Raw genomic sequence first — 15,051 nt, 5'->3', positions numbered from 1 at the left:
AGGACGGGATACGATCCTAATGTTCTCATAACGGGGTGGTCAGGACTGCCGTGGAACGATGTCGATTTTGGATTTGGACATCCCAGTTTTGCTGGGCCGATTGGATCCCACATGGAAGGCGTGATTCGAGTGATTCCGCGGTCAAAGGCAGGAGATATGGGCGTGAGAAAGATCAGATGGTAAACTTGAAAAAGCTTCTGTCAGTGAATGTTTAAGCAAGAAATGACTAAAGGTCCGATCAGTGTGGTGAGCTGCAGTAAATAACTCTTTTTTGCATTGAGTCCGACATTTCTTCGGAGCATACAGGAGGTCCCATCAAAACATTTAAGTCAAAAAAATTTAGATTGTGCAACACTTTCTCTACAATTTGAGCTTGTTTTAAAATATGTTTTCGAAAAAACAGAATATCATCATCACAAATGGAATATCTTTACGAATATTCCTACACACTAAAATCTAGGGATTCCAGATTTGGGGGGCATGGCCGCGGCGCCTATTGCTGCTCGAGTTCTTTCGATTAGGGCAAGGTGGTCTGCTCGCGGCTTGCGACTTGAGAAATTTAACTCACCGAACAGAAATCAATTCTTCTTATTATATTCTCTTGTGTATATCAGAAGCCATTACAAGATATGCGGATGCTCTTCCAGCCAAAATCACGGCAATCCTTTTGATACTGGGCAAGTGTAGTAACAGGATTGCCTTGACAATTGAGAGTATTATATAAATATGTCACTTCGTTTCGGTTGTAGAAGAATTCATAACCATCACGATAGTCGATATCGAAGTTTGTACATCCACAATTGCCATAGAAAATCCTGTTATTGTTAGTGGCGGAACAATCCTCGTTCTCCCAGTATGCAAAAAGCCCACTGCCTTTTGCTGCAGAGAACATCAATATGAAGTAAATCAAACCCACTAATTTGGCTGCCATAGAGCCGACTGTTCAAGCTGAAAAGAAGGAGAAAATTTTGAATGTGTGTTGAAGCCAATGGGTCAGTCATCTATATATACATTAGCTAGTAATAGTGTTTCACACTAGAACTACTACTTGAAGTTTCGTAGTTATCTAGTCTTCAAACATTTGGAAAGTCAAAGATGATAGGTGTGACGATTGCTCTCTGGAAAGTCAAAGATGAGGTGTGATGATGACAATGGGCACCTAACCAGAAAAATCCTAACTCAACTTACGTTGGTTCAGTATTACTTAAGTCACCAAAGTGTATATTCTTATGGTTAAAAAATGAATGAAAAATGAACGAAATGTTTTGATCAATACCTCAACGTTGTGCTGCTGAGAGCCTAACCTACACCATTGTCTTCACCATGATGATGGAAAAATTCGTTATGGATTAATCATATGAAACCTTTTATACGGAAGCCTAGGATCCTGAGAGATCGTATGAGATCTCCAACACTCCCCCTCAAGCTAAGACGCCAAGCAGCAGACGAAGCTTGAAGAAGAGTCTGACAAGAAGTGGTTTGGTGAAGATATCTGCGATTTGATCAGAGGATGGACCATGCTCGAGTTGTATGTCTCCATCTGCAACGCATTGGCAGATGAAGTGCTACTGAGTATTGATGTGTTTGGTTCTGGAATGAAGAACAAGATTTTTGCTGATGGCGATTGCACTTTTGTTGTCACAGTAGAGTGTTGTTGGACTCTTCTGTTCCTGCTTCAGTTCATTGAGTAGTCATCGCAGCCAAACAATCTCTTTTGCTACCAATGTTGCTGCCAAATTCTCTGCTTGCTGAACTATGCTACAGAACCACCGGCAAGCAAGCAACAGACTCCTGACGTTGATTTCCTTGTCTCCAGATCCCCTGCCCAATCAGCATCTGAAAAAGCTTGCAGTCGAAACTGTGGAGAAGCTTTTTGCTGGAACAGCAGTCCAAAGTCTTGAGTGCCACAGAGGTATCTGAGAACTCGTTTTGCTGCTTGCCAGTGGACTGTTGTTGGAGATGAGTTGTATTGGCTAAGAACTCCCTCAGGACGAGTTATGTTGGCAAGGTAGAGCAGCCCCCCAACGAGTGATCTGTAACAACTCCCCCTCAGCAGTTGGCTTGTAGCTAAACTGGTCGACTATTGGACATGTTGAATTGTTGAAGCAGATGTTGTGTGTAGTTGGATTGGGTGAACTTCAGAAGGCCTGCATCTATGTTGCGAGTGAATTCAATGCAAAGGACTTTAGAAGCTTCACCGAGATCAGTCGCTGCTGCAAAATCTGCTTCACTCGATTAATGAGGTCATTGCTATTTTCAACCAGCAGGCAATCATCGATATAAACTGCCATCAATGTGAATATTGCCACTATCTTTCATCACATAGAGGTTCCCATCCAACTCCAGCTTGGTGAATCCAGAACTTCTGAGGTGTTGATCGATGCAGATGTACCACTGCCTCGCCGTCTGTTTTAGCCTGTAGATAGCTCTCCAAACTAACTCGTGTCCATCTTTGTTGTGTTCCATAAAACCTGGGGGTGGCCATAAATAGATTTTCTCGTCAAGTCCAGAGTTAAGGATCAGTTTTGACGTCCATGTGATGGAGTTTGAGGTTGAACTGAGCTGCTAATGCTGCCAGAGTACGAATGCTCGTTGACTTGACGATGGGAGAGAAGGTTTCTTGAAAATCAATCCCGAGAATTTGTGAGAAACCTTGAGCAACATACCGAGCTTTGTATTGCTTAATCTTGCCATCCCGCCACATGAGTGTGTTGATCCATCATCCGCTTACAATTTTGCGATCAGGATGAGAATGAACGAGCAAGTACATGAGGCGGTCGTTGTGAGATTGAACTTCTTCATTCATCACTCGCTCCCAGTATTTGCTCGCTGGTGAGGTGCTCGATTCTTCATATGTTGATGGCCTGTATGCTTCTTCTTCGTTTGTCAGGGCCGTCAAAGCTCACAGACGGGTTCGGGTGGATTTGCCTTCTTGATTCCGACCATAGCGGAGAGGATCAAATGGAGTCAGCCTGTCAACTTCTGGCACGCGTGACGAACCTGCTTGTTGCTCGAGCACTAGATCTGCTGGTGTCTCTTGGAGGAACTCACCAACCTCATGCTGTGAGAAAACCTTAAATTTCTTAGAGTTTAAACAGAATGTTCATCCCAGCATAAGTAAACTTAACTATTGAAACTAAGTTCTTGACAAGTTGTGGGACAAACCACCCATTATTCAAAGGCAAACTCTTCGAACCAACTTGCACCACTGCATCCCCATTTCCAGAAACTTCAACAACTCCACCATTTCAAACTCGAACTCGACCTGCTAGTGAGCGCTTGAGCTTGGAGAACGCTTGCTCATCCTTCATCAGGTGTTTTTCACATCCTGAATCAAGTGTTAGTGTGCAAGAGGATTCAACTCTGGTTACCTCGTCTGTGACTGCCTCCTGCTGTTCTATTTGAGCTGAACCTGCAAAATTTGCTGCAATCTCAAGTTGGCTGAGCCACTGCAGAACTTAACAATCTTTCTTGAGATGCCCTTCCAATCCACAGCCATAGCATGTTGAAGCACGACGAGCTCCAAGATTGTCAGTTCCATCACTTTGTAAGCTTCCTTGACTACTGCTTGGGCGTCCTTCTTGAATTCTGTGTCCACGTCCTCGCCGCACCCTCACCTTCGACCATGGCCATCTGCAGAAGCTTCTTCAACCCTTGCCTCAACTCTCGCTGACAAAGCATTGACATGAGAACCTGATCCGTTCTCTGCCAAGAACTTACACTATGTGAGAGAAGAGTTTCAGCATGTTCGAACGTTGTGGCTGCTACCCTCACTGCCATGACGATTTCTGTGAAAACTCTGTCATCAAAACATTCACAAAGAGCATCAATTTTGCATGCTTCAGAGAATCCCACAGCGCAGCCTTCCAGGTCATCCCAATGCTCCTGCAGCTTGCCCACCAGATCTTCAAAACTGTCACCAATCTTGAATTGATTGCAGTTTCGATCGTGCTGACCTTGGAGGCCCGTAGTGATTTATGAGGTAGATCCAGATCTGTTGAGCAGAAAGATTCCTTACCCTCATCAAGATCACATCCACTAGCTTGGAAAGGATTGCTGTCTTTGCCTTATCTTTATCTTCCGGGTCAAATCCTTGCTCATCCCTTAAAGTGAACAGACTCCTCTCATTAACTTGACAGAGCCTGAGAGTAACCCACCACCAAAAACAACCACTGGGAGAACAAATTGTGGCGGTGCTGTTGCAAAACTCCCTGCAACTCAGTCTGGGGGAATTGCTTGTGTTAGCTCTGCACCTCAAAGTGCAGGTTGCAAATGCCATTGAGTCGGGGAAACCTGTGAGACCCTTAGAAGATAACAAGGTAACAATCTCAAAGGACAAAGCTGACTGGGATGAGAAAGTACCAACTATATCGAAAGGAATGAAGTCGGTGATATATCTATTGATGGAGGTTCGGGAGTCAATACAAGAAGAGGAAATGTTCAAGACACTGGGACCAGGTGCACTGGAGATGGCCCCATTCCTAGGTGCATCCGGTTGGGATTGTGCCGGAGTGAAAATCAACATCAATGGAATATGTTGAAGCTTTTGGCTAAACCTCCCTACCATTTGTGACCGTGGCTAAGAGAGGCCAAAGCATGACACGACTGGGAGAAGAATGAGAAGACAGTCATTATCATCCGTGAGCACAAGACCCAGATAGGCAACATGGAGCAACCACAGAAATTGGAAGATTACAACTGGTATGACGGGTTCACCATGGAGGATGAAGACGCGCTGTTTTGGAACTAACTGGAAGTGATGGAGATTGAGCAGGTAGATTTGTACCAGATCACAATGACACACGTGAACGCCATATTGGAAAACATGGCTGCACTTGGAACTGAGAAATTTGTATGGCCAGTGGTGGAGGAAATCCAGCCGGAGACAGAACACAATTAGTTTAACGTGGTTGCCATGCAGATGGAGACAACAACTAATGAGCAAGTAGAAGTCACCATCAACCACAGAACTGCTGGCGAACACAAGGTTCATATCACACCATATTTGGATCCTGCATTCAGAACAGAAGACTTGGCTCTTCTGAGGAAGAATGTGGACGTTTTTGCTTGCAGCTATGAGGATTTGAAGGGGGTGCCACCTGTGATTTACACACATCAAATAGAGCTCATCCCTAATGGTGAAGCATGGAGACAGCAAGCATATAAGATGAACCAAATTTATTTTGTTAAAGTCAAGAAGGAAATTGATGGAGAATGCACAGTGGTTGTCACCTATTGTGGTGGTGCTTAAGAAGAAATGGAAACTGCACATTTGTGTGGACTACAAGAAGTTGAATGTAGTCACACAAAAAAGATGCATACCAGATCCCATACATGGAGGAGATTCTTGCTGTGCTGGCCAGCCATAACATGTACTCTTTTTTAGATGGATTGACCGGCTGCAAGTGGAAGAGTGTGACCAACCAAAAATGGCGTTCATTAGTCCATGATGAGCATACACTTAATGGGTCATTTACATTCCAGTAACTGGTGTCAGAAGCATTTAGGGAGTATCTCTTGATGTGAAATGCCAAGGGCTCCAGATCGTAGAGAAATGTGTTTTCTTCACAAAGTCTGGTGACCATATCATGGTTCAAGTGGAACCTAGCATGTGACGAGGGCTTTCAGGAGTTGAAGAGTGTACTCACAAATGCACCCATCCTTGCCTCCCTGAGGTGGGACAGGGAGTTTCATGGGGAGGTAAACATCACCGACATCATAATCAGGTGCATCCTGATACAGACCCGGGATGACAGGAACGATCACGGATCAAAGAGGTTGTCACCCGCAGAGAGCAATGACACAACCACAGAGAAAGAGGCACTTAGCATGATGTACTTGGTAAAGAAGTTCAGACACTACCTTCTAGCAAACAAGGTAAAGTTCATCGTGGATCATAAGCACTCGTACATTTGTTGAAGAAAACGAGGCACACAGGAAGACTGACGTGATGGTTCCTTGTTGTTGCAAGAACTTGACTTTCAGATCATACGCTGACAACAAGCAAGCCGATTATATGAGCCGCATCACCATGGGAGAACCACCTACGGGAGTTCCCCATGAGAATGCCGATGCCAGCACAGCACAATCATTCCAGATTGCACTTATGGAGTGAGAAAAGTGTGTTGCAGCGGTCGCCACAGGAACGAGAATAGGATTACGAGCAACAAGAAGTACAAGAACAAGAGCCAGCACAAGAAGGAAGACCCTATGCTGAAGACTGGAGACGGAAGCCTGAAATTGGTGTTGAACAGGAATATTAAAACTCTCGCTGGGGCTCTCCTTATATAGTCTCCCTCAGCGTGCTAGGAAGCTTCACGGAAGGTGCACTGGAAGGTTTCGGAACTTGCTGAAGACGAACTTGCTAAATTGAGAATGTGGCGGTTACATTGGACTTAAACTTACATTTGCTATTTTGGGAAGTCTTCTGTATGAAGAAACTGAGGAAGCTTTTGGAGCCTTGCTTGAAAAGCTTCCGAGTATGATGGAATATTCAAGGAATCTTACGGAGAAATTTTTTTAAAGAATGTACCGGAGTGTTAGACAGAATGTGTCCATATATACTGGTTCCGTGACATTATTCCCCTTTTCCATGACGAATTCCACAAATCATTGGTCCTGGTTTGAGTGGGTACCACATGTGGAAGTCAGATAGTTTACTTGAAACATTTATTAAATTTCCTGAGGGTTCCCATGTCCAATCACTTGAGGATTAGCCAACCCAGTCAACGAAGTAGTACAGTCGATGGTGAAGGATCTTGGAATCTAGGATCCCAACAACTTCGTACTCAGAGTGACCATCGATCTGGACTTGGGGAGCTAGTGGGATGACTCAACCTGGGATGTCGTTAACAATGTATGGTTCAAGCAAAGAAACGTGGAAGACAGGATGAAAACAGATGGTCAAAGGAAGATACAACTGATATGCAACCTCATGAATGCAATCAGAGATGCAAAAGGGACTGAGGCATTGATAGTCAAATTTACCAAATAGACAAGTAGTCTGAATGTTATGCTGAAATAACCAAATTTGATCACCAACCTTGAACTCAGAAGCCGTGAGGCGATGTCGATCAGAAGCGAGTTTGTGACATTCATGAGCCTCGAGTAAATGCTGTTAGTGATCATGAATTTGATCATGTTTTGAGGCATCCTGCTGTGGGTCGATTCATCACTCACTGTGGGTGGAACTCGACACTGGAGAGTGTTTGCACGGGCGTGGCAATGATTGGCTGGCCGTGTTTATCCGAGCAGAATCTGAACTGTGCGTTTCTGGTGGAGAAGAAGCTCGCATTGAGCCTGCGAAGGAGACAAGACGGAGTTATTGACAAGGCAGTGATCGAGGAGGCTGGCAGAGTTCTGATTAATGGGAAGGGAAGGAGATATGACGAAATTTGGGTGAGCTTGGCAGGGATGCCAAGAGGGCCGTTGTGCAAGGGGGTTCGTCTTCTGCAAACCTGGAGTTGTTTGTTGAAGGCTTGAGAGCTATGTAACAAGAAGCTGTTAAAAGAGTATGTCCTCTAGTATGTACCTTAATATTCACCTTTGAACTGCAAGATCATAGATCGATCTTACGATATACATCAAAGTGTAACATTCTAAAAATATACCAGAATATCCAGGACTTGCTCCAGAAGCTGAGATCCAAGAAGGCTGTTGCTTTCCATCTCCAGAGGCAGATTAGCCAGCCCGTTAGGTTGTGAAGAAACTCCCGCTGAGCAAAGGATATTCATAGCGAGATTCAGTTAAGGATTAAGAATTAGAGTCAGGCTGAAGCGAACATTATTCCGTTTAAAAACCATTATACAGCCAGGGCAGCATACTCGTTTCTTCTTCATCATTCCAAAGCTCTACACGTTTCACTCGCTCACATACTTTGGCAATTGGATGAATGACACGTGTCAAATCAAAAATCATAAACCGAACATTTAAACTAAACGCAGACTGGTCACTCAAATGAAAGAACACAGGTCAGGTTAAGGGAGTTAAGCCGATTATGCCCATTATAATCAATTTTTGAATTTTGATTCTGCTTCTTTTGCTTTCTCTGCTGATTCTGCTGCTTTGGAGATGGCTGATACTGAGATCCAGCCGGTCGCGGAGATTGCTGATCCAGAGATACAGCCGGGCCTGAGGCTAAGAAACCTCAGCTTGAAGCGCATTTGCTACTGTTTCTGCCACCGATGACGAAGAAATTGACTTGACCAAGACAGAGGAAGAGGCTGGAATGTTCTTCCTGCTTGCAGGGGTACGCGAATGGCTCAGAAGAGCTGCTTCGGTTGCTGTTTCGGATAATCCCCCAGCAGATGCTGCAATGCAAATTGTAAGGCTAAAATTCATGAATTTGCTACAAATTCGCCTCAAGCTTGCCACAAATAATATGCATCTACAAAATTGCCTCTAAAAGCTACATCAAATATTTTGCCTCTACACCAACAAAAAGGATTTCCTCACCATCACATCAAACCTAGTCTGATTAGGACTTTGTTAGGTTACAACCCCAGATTGACCTGCACGCCAGCCGATCTTCTTCAATCGTTTGTTTGTTCACAACGGCAAAGCTCTGGGAGAACAGATGCCTGGCTTGATCTATGGAGTTTGGCCAGCCTGGGACTCTTGGATCGCATGAACGGTGGAGACTTCCTGCGGGTACACGACAACGGTACACCCATTCTTGAGATTGAGCCTCTGGTAGTTCCGGGTGCAACTGATATTACGTGGGAAGTGATCAAGTACGGCACCAAGCATAGCTTTCCGCCCGCAGATGCTTTTGTCATCCGTCTTCGTCATCGAACTTGGCAGCAACAACATCTTCCGCTTGTGGCTGCAAACACCAACCTGAACACAGAACTCTGGGACGTCATTCGGATCTTGACTCTATGGATGATCTACAGAGAAAGAATTGACGTCTTATATCACTGCAGGACTCAGCCGAACGACATCAGAGCCGCTGTCAGCTTTTGGTTGGATCTCTTGGTTTCACTCGCGTCTCGATGGAAGAGGATCAAGCACAGGTCAGCAAAAAAGCAGCAGCAGTTCCTTGGCACGTGGCTGGTAATGAGGACTTTCAGGAACGTCAGACCTTCCGGTGTCACTTGGAATTGGAAGCCGCCATGGACTTTGAGTGGTAGAAGAACAGCCTGAAATGTTCTCCTGTTTTTCTGTGAATTTCACCTAGTCTGATTAAGCCCCGGGTTCGAACCGGGGACCTCAAGCGTGTGAGTGAACTTAGTTCATAGTCTGAACAACCTTTCAGAATGAGAGGTGGAGGTCAAGGCGGGCGAGGATAGCTCAAGGACGAGTTGGTGTTCTTTCGGATGATTCATGACTATGTCTCATTGCAGCAGCATCTTCTGTCTCTAGGTCTTGCGCAACAAGGATCCCAGTTCTCTAGCTTGCGGGAGCTGCGATTTGGGTCTGCCGCTCCAGAGTTCTTCTGGGTTCCTTTCACCCAAGAACCTCTCACAAATGACTCAGTGTATTATGTCATGATTCAAAGACCCTCTTCCTCAGGTATGATTTCCTCCTATTATCTCATCAGACTTCTGATGCTTGGAAACTCGTGGAGAGGGTGAAACAATCGGGTGTATCTGGATGCATTCTGCTTATGGGGGTCAATGGCTGTGGTAAAACTCGTAAAGTCTATGATTATGGAGGTGCTGCTTGACGGGAGGCTCGGTACAGCGGTCTGCGTTGCAGGGACGAGCATCAGCGTCCTGCAGATGGAACTGGATAGTTATATCATGTCCAGTGTGGCCAAAACTGCGAACGGGCCCCCTGGATTCGTAACAATCTTCGACAAATGGGAGATCTACAACTTCTGTGAAAAGTATTTGAAGATGCTTGGCCTTACAACAGCCAACTGCAGCAGACTGTTTGAAAAGTTTAAGGGTAGAAAGCATTGGTTGGTGACTTGTTTGGAGCTGTTGATGAAAAATGGAAGCTGGAGCGAATCCATTGTGGACGACTTCTATGCTCAACTCACGACCTGGGATTCCAGTGACTACAGGATGTCCCTATATACGCTGGTAGCTCAATTCTTTCAGATTGGGAAGGGCAGTTTCACAGTACTCTGGGTAAGAAGTCATTGTCACTTTCTCTGATGTCATTGAGTACATGCACTTAGGATTCGTTGTCCCCTTGCTTGATCCCATTCCATCTAATACTTCGTATATTCAGATAAGTAAGTTTGCAGGCTTTCTTTCACACAAACATGACATTCCCAAAATATTTGGTTTTTAGTTCCATCGCGCCCAAGAACCCTAATTTCTTCCAACGTCGTTTCTAATTCATTAAACTGCATGTTTTGGAAACAGTATTAATTTTTTTGTGACTTTTCCTCATCGAAGATGCATGATAAATGAAGAACTATTGATCTCTTATAAATGTTTCCACAGTTAGATGGACATTTATTATATATCTCCATCAAATTAAAAAATGTCCCTTCACATCTGAATCAAATCTTGAATCGAAACATGTGAAGGGGCATCTTTTTCAGTTTGATGGAGAGGTTGAAGAATAATTCGTTTCGTTGTGGAAACATTTATAGAAACGTAATATTTTTCATTTATCATGCATATTTGATAAGGAGAAGTCGTTAAAAAATTGATGTTGTTTTTAAAACATACAGTTTAACATATTGGGACAAATTATAAGCCAAGTATTGTGGGGAATGTCATAATTATGTGGAGGGAAAACTTATAAACTTCATTATTTGAATATTTCCAACGACATTCAGATAAGTAACTTATATTTTTCATGTATACAAGCCTATTGAGTCTAGACGTGATGTGCTTTATGAAGAGGAATAAGGTGCTGATTTCTGTGTTCTTGCAGTTGACGTTGAGGAATCAGATAGAATAGGATCAGGTAAAGGGGATAACAAATCCCAAGTGCATGTACTCAAGGACGTCAGAGGAAGTGAAGACGGTTTCTTACCAGAAGCTACAGGAGGCATGCCATAATAGATGCATGAGTATTCTAAGTGGGTGAAAAGTCAGAAAAGACTGGTAGGCTATCTAGGTAAAGAAGAGGTCGAGGAGATATTTTTGTCCAACCTATGCGATTTCATCTCCGCCATCAAATCTGACGTTGTCGACAATCTTATCAGGAAGACTACACCAACCAAGGTTTGAGAAGTAAGCGAGTGAAACGTGAAGAGTTTGATGTGTTTTTTGACGGGATGATTTCACGGAGCTTGCTAGCCTTGAATGTTTTGCTGCTAGGATATGTCAACAATGGAGAGAGTGATTCAGCTCTGGAAGTTGTATGCATGACTTTCGTTCATGCACTTGAAGCTTGATTGAAAAGAACTTGATGAGAGGATCAGCACGTTCGTGCACTGGAAGCTTGCATTGAACTGGACCGAGAAGAACTTGCTGGAAGCAGCTCCACGCTCGATTTTTGAAGTTCGGGAATCTCACATCACGGCTTTGATCTGCATGTACGTGAACTGCGGGAGTTTTGAGGATGTGAGATCTGTTTTCGGGGAGATGAGCATCAAGAACACCTAGCATGTTGTCAGCAGGGACATCAGAAGGAAGGCGTGGTGCTGTTCCAGAAGATGGACTGCGAGCAAGCGATATCACGTTCATCAGTGTTTTCGAAACATCAATGCTCCAGACTTGAAACAGAGAACAGTGGGTGGTATTAAGCGGGATTGTTTCAGAACAGATCAGTAACTCGATCATGAACATGTACAGGAGGTGTGGTGAGCTTGGAGGAGGCGAGAGCTGCATTTCACGGCATGCCGTTCAAGAGCGTGGTTTCGTGCAATACTTTGATCAATGCTTACACTCACCATGGAGATGTTGATGAAGTTACTGAAGAGGTGTGGATACTCCTCTTAGCTGCAAATCTATTGCTAGTGAGAAAACAAAAGAGAAAAGGGCCCGATCTCCAAGGGCTGAGAAGAAAGATGAGTGAAAGAATGTTGTGTATTAATAAGAAAATGATAAATGAAGATGGGGATCCACAATTTGGATTCCCCCCTTTAAAAGGTTGGCTGTTCTAATTGCCAGCATATGCTACTGAATGGTATATGCTGTGCATGATTCAATCTATGGCTCCGATGCAGCCTGGGTTCAAAATCGAGTCCCCTGAGCCTGGGTTTTTGGTTGATACACTCTGCTCCCTTGACAGAACTAGACACTGTCCTTGGTGCGAACATAGTCAGTTTCCATCACTTGTTGTTGCTGCTGCTCAAGTCGATAGAGGTGATGCTTCTTGGAATTTTTGAAAACGGAAGAGATTCTTGCTGGGCTGAGGTGATCTTGTTGGCACCGTCGGTTATGGTGCTGTTCTTGGGGTTGAAGGAGGCAGCCAGCTTCCTCACCAGTTTTTGGTCAGGGTGTGTTGAAAAGGCCTTGTGGAGGAGCTTGAATCCATGGTCCTTGAGCCAGGTGGTTGTGTTGTTGCTGGGAAGCCTAGGAATATGGTGTATGACGTATCTGAGGCACTAGGGTGGATGAGCTGGCATCTTTCTCTTCATTTTCTGTGATCGAAGTGCTAGCCCCATTAGGGTTCTTGAGACCCGTAACTGTTGGTTGGCTGATCATGTGGCGCTTGATTGCTAGGTAGAGATTTGTTGACCGAATTGATCTGGTTTGACTTGGCTTGATTGAAGATCAATGGTGGATATTGCTGATGAAGCTAACTCAAGTTCAACTGTTGATATCTGCTGAGGTGGCATTGATCCAACGGTAGCTTGGGACTTTGAGATTTTTGCTGCTGTTTGTTGCTGAAGTTGGTGGATGAGTTCGTGTTGAGTCAAGTTGAGTTATGTCAAACTGAGTTGAGTTAAAGTTTGCCTGCCAGGGTGATTGTTGGTTTTGGGGTGTTTGTTGGTTTGGGTTGGAAATGTGCTGAGGTGCTGATGCTGAACATGTTGATGTGATATGGTCGAAGCTTGTTGAGGTTGACGATCTCAGTGAAGTCTTTGGTGAGTGTGCCGACTTTGGCAGTGCCGTTGGGGTAGAGTGCAATGATTTTGAAAGGTCCTTGCCAGTTAGTGTGGAGTTTTTGACCAAGTTTGCCGATGGGTCCCTGGTACCAGAGAACATGATCGTCGACGCTGTATGTCTGGAATGTTGTGCCAGGATGCTTGTCGGTTGTGCCGAGCTTTTCTCTGTTTCTGGATAGCGTGAAGTGTCCAGAGGGTGTTGAGTCGAAGTTCTTCGAGACGTTCGAGTTGCTAAAGCCTTTCTTGAATAGCATGTCGTGTGTTGAGATTATACTTGACGGTGACTCACAAGCTCGGGACGATGAATTCGATTGGTGTGATGGCTTCTGTTCCGAAGGTGAGTTTCAATAGTGTCATGTCGGTGGTGACTTTATATGCAGTTCGATAGGCCCAAAGTACATTGAGAAGTTTGTTGTCCTAGTCTTTGCCAGAATCGTTGATGACTTTTTGAGGATGGTCTTCAATGTTTTGTTCGTTGCTTCTACTTGACTGTTGCCTTGAGGATAGTGTCGATAATGAATTTGCGGTAGAAATTGGTGAAGCTAAGGCAAACCTGAATGTCTGACATTGATTGTGAAGGCTCCCATTCGAGAATAGTCCTGACTTTGGCAGGATTCATTGTGATACCTGTAAGCGACTAATTTTTCCATTTTACTTTAGTCACTTAACCACACCTCCGACCACTTGGAGGAGTCTCATTCACCACCTTCATAAGTCTAATTCAGGACTTGGGACTTGTTAGCCCCGAGAATGGCATCTATGCCACTCAATATTTGCACTTGGTCCAAGTGCTCCATGTGTCCGATCCCATGACCGACACTCAAAGGTACCACCGACATGGCAGCCTATTATGCTAAGGCCATGCCCAATCACCTTTGCCACACTGGTAGTCGAATACCACTTGCATCACAATCTTGGCTCCCCAAGACTAGGCAATCCATCCGTGAGTGGTCATCTCAGATCCACTCCTTAGCATCTTTAGGATGCCCACCGACAAGGGGAATAGCCTTCCCCAATATCCCTCTGTCAGTCTCCCCTAAGTCCCTTTCTGCCTCTGACCGTGTTTGCCAACACTGCCACTGGATCGAGGTTCACAGGCCCGACCACTAAGTCCCACGGTCCTCTGGGACTTCCTCACCACACGACTGTGTCCTTGGTCACTACCCCAGAGGACTGCTCCTCTTCCTTTCCACAGTCTGGGCCTTTGGGACAACATTTTGGAACACCGTGGCCTTACGCGAGCCACTTGGGTAATCTCCCCGCCTTCTGCCCTTGGGTTGTTCCAGCATTTATTAAAGGTAGCCCTGGTTACCATTTCAAGGACTTGAGTCCTCTTCCGTATTTGACCTCCCATGGTCATTACTTCTGGTCTCACATTTATGAGCACCAACCTCAACTATATGAGGATAATTTTGTGACTCCTTTATTGCTTTGGAGTCTTTCTCTTTCCCGTGATCCCAACTGTAGTTGTTTACCACAACTACATTAGCCAGTTTGCTAAGTCAAACGCTCATCTGGGTCACATCCTCAACTCTCTGAGGAAAACCATATACTGTTCCCAAAATCCCAAAGTTGTTCCCTTACTGGCCCCTTTTTCTATCCACCACATCGCGCCCAAGTTCATGTATGAACTCGAGTGGAGAGCCATGTCCTCTCGACGTGCTACTCCTCAAGGATAGGCCCACTCCTAGGACCTTCCGATGCCAATATCAATGGTGATATACTTGAGCACCAATAAAAGTCGGATTAAGGAACAGCTCCGATACCAAATTGTAAGCGACTAATTTTTCCATTTTATTTTAGTCACTTAACCACACCTCCGACCACTTGGAGGAGTCTCATTCACCACCTCCATAAGTCCAATTAAGGACTTGGGACTTGCTAGCCCCGAGAATGGCATCTATGCCACTCAACATTTGCACTTAGTCCAAGTGCTCCACGTGTCCGATCTCATGACCGACACTCAAAGGTACCACCGACATGGCAGCCTGTTATGCTAACGCCATGCCCAATCACCTTTGCCACACTGGTAGTCGAATACCACTTGCATCACAGTTTTGGCTCCCCAAGACTAGGCAATCCATCCGTGA

General features: G+C 44.8%; 1 protein-coding gene across 1 annotated transcript; it reads right to left on the bottom strand.

Annotated features, from left to right (window-relative positions):
* Nucleotides 1-3,102: 3,102 nt before the first annotated feature.
* On the bottom strand, nt 3,103-4,066 carry LOC9637993. Its single transcript, XM_024667710.1, has 4 exons — nt 3,957-4,066; nt 3,721-3,913; nt 3,372-3,669; nt 3,103-3,328 (listed from the first exon to the last, which is right to left on the bottom strand). Exons 1-3 carry the CDS (start codon nt 4,022-4,024, stop codon nt 3,562-3,564), a joined length of 369 nt encoding a protein of 122 aa, XP_024523478.1. The 5' UTR covers nt 4,025-4,066; the 3' UTR covers nt 3,103-3,328; nt 3,372-3,561.
* Between the last annotated feature and the right edge of the window lie 10,985 nt (nt 4,067-15,051).

The sequence above is a fragment of the Selaginella moellendorffii genome, unplaced genomic scaffold (assembly GCF_000143415.4).
Source record: "Selaginella moellendorffii unplaced genomic scaffold, v1.0 SELMOscaffold_188, whole genome shotgun sequence".
NCBI lineage: Eukaryota > Viridiplantae > Streptophyta > Lycopodiopsida > Selaginellales > Selaginellaceae > Selaginella > Selaginella moellendorffii.
The sequence above is the reverse complement of the archived record's forward strand: the minus strand, read 5'-3'. Positions and strand labels throughout refer to the sequence as shown.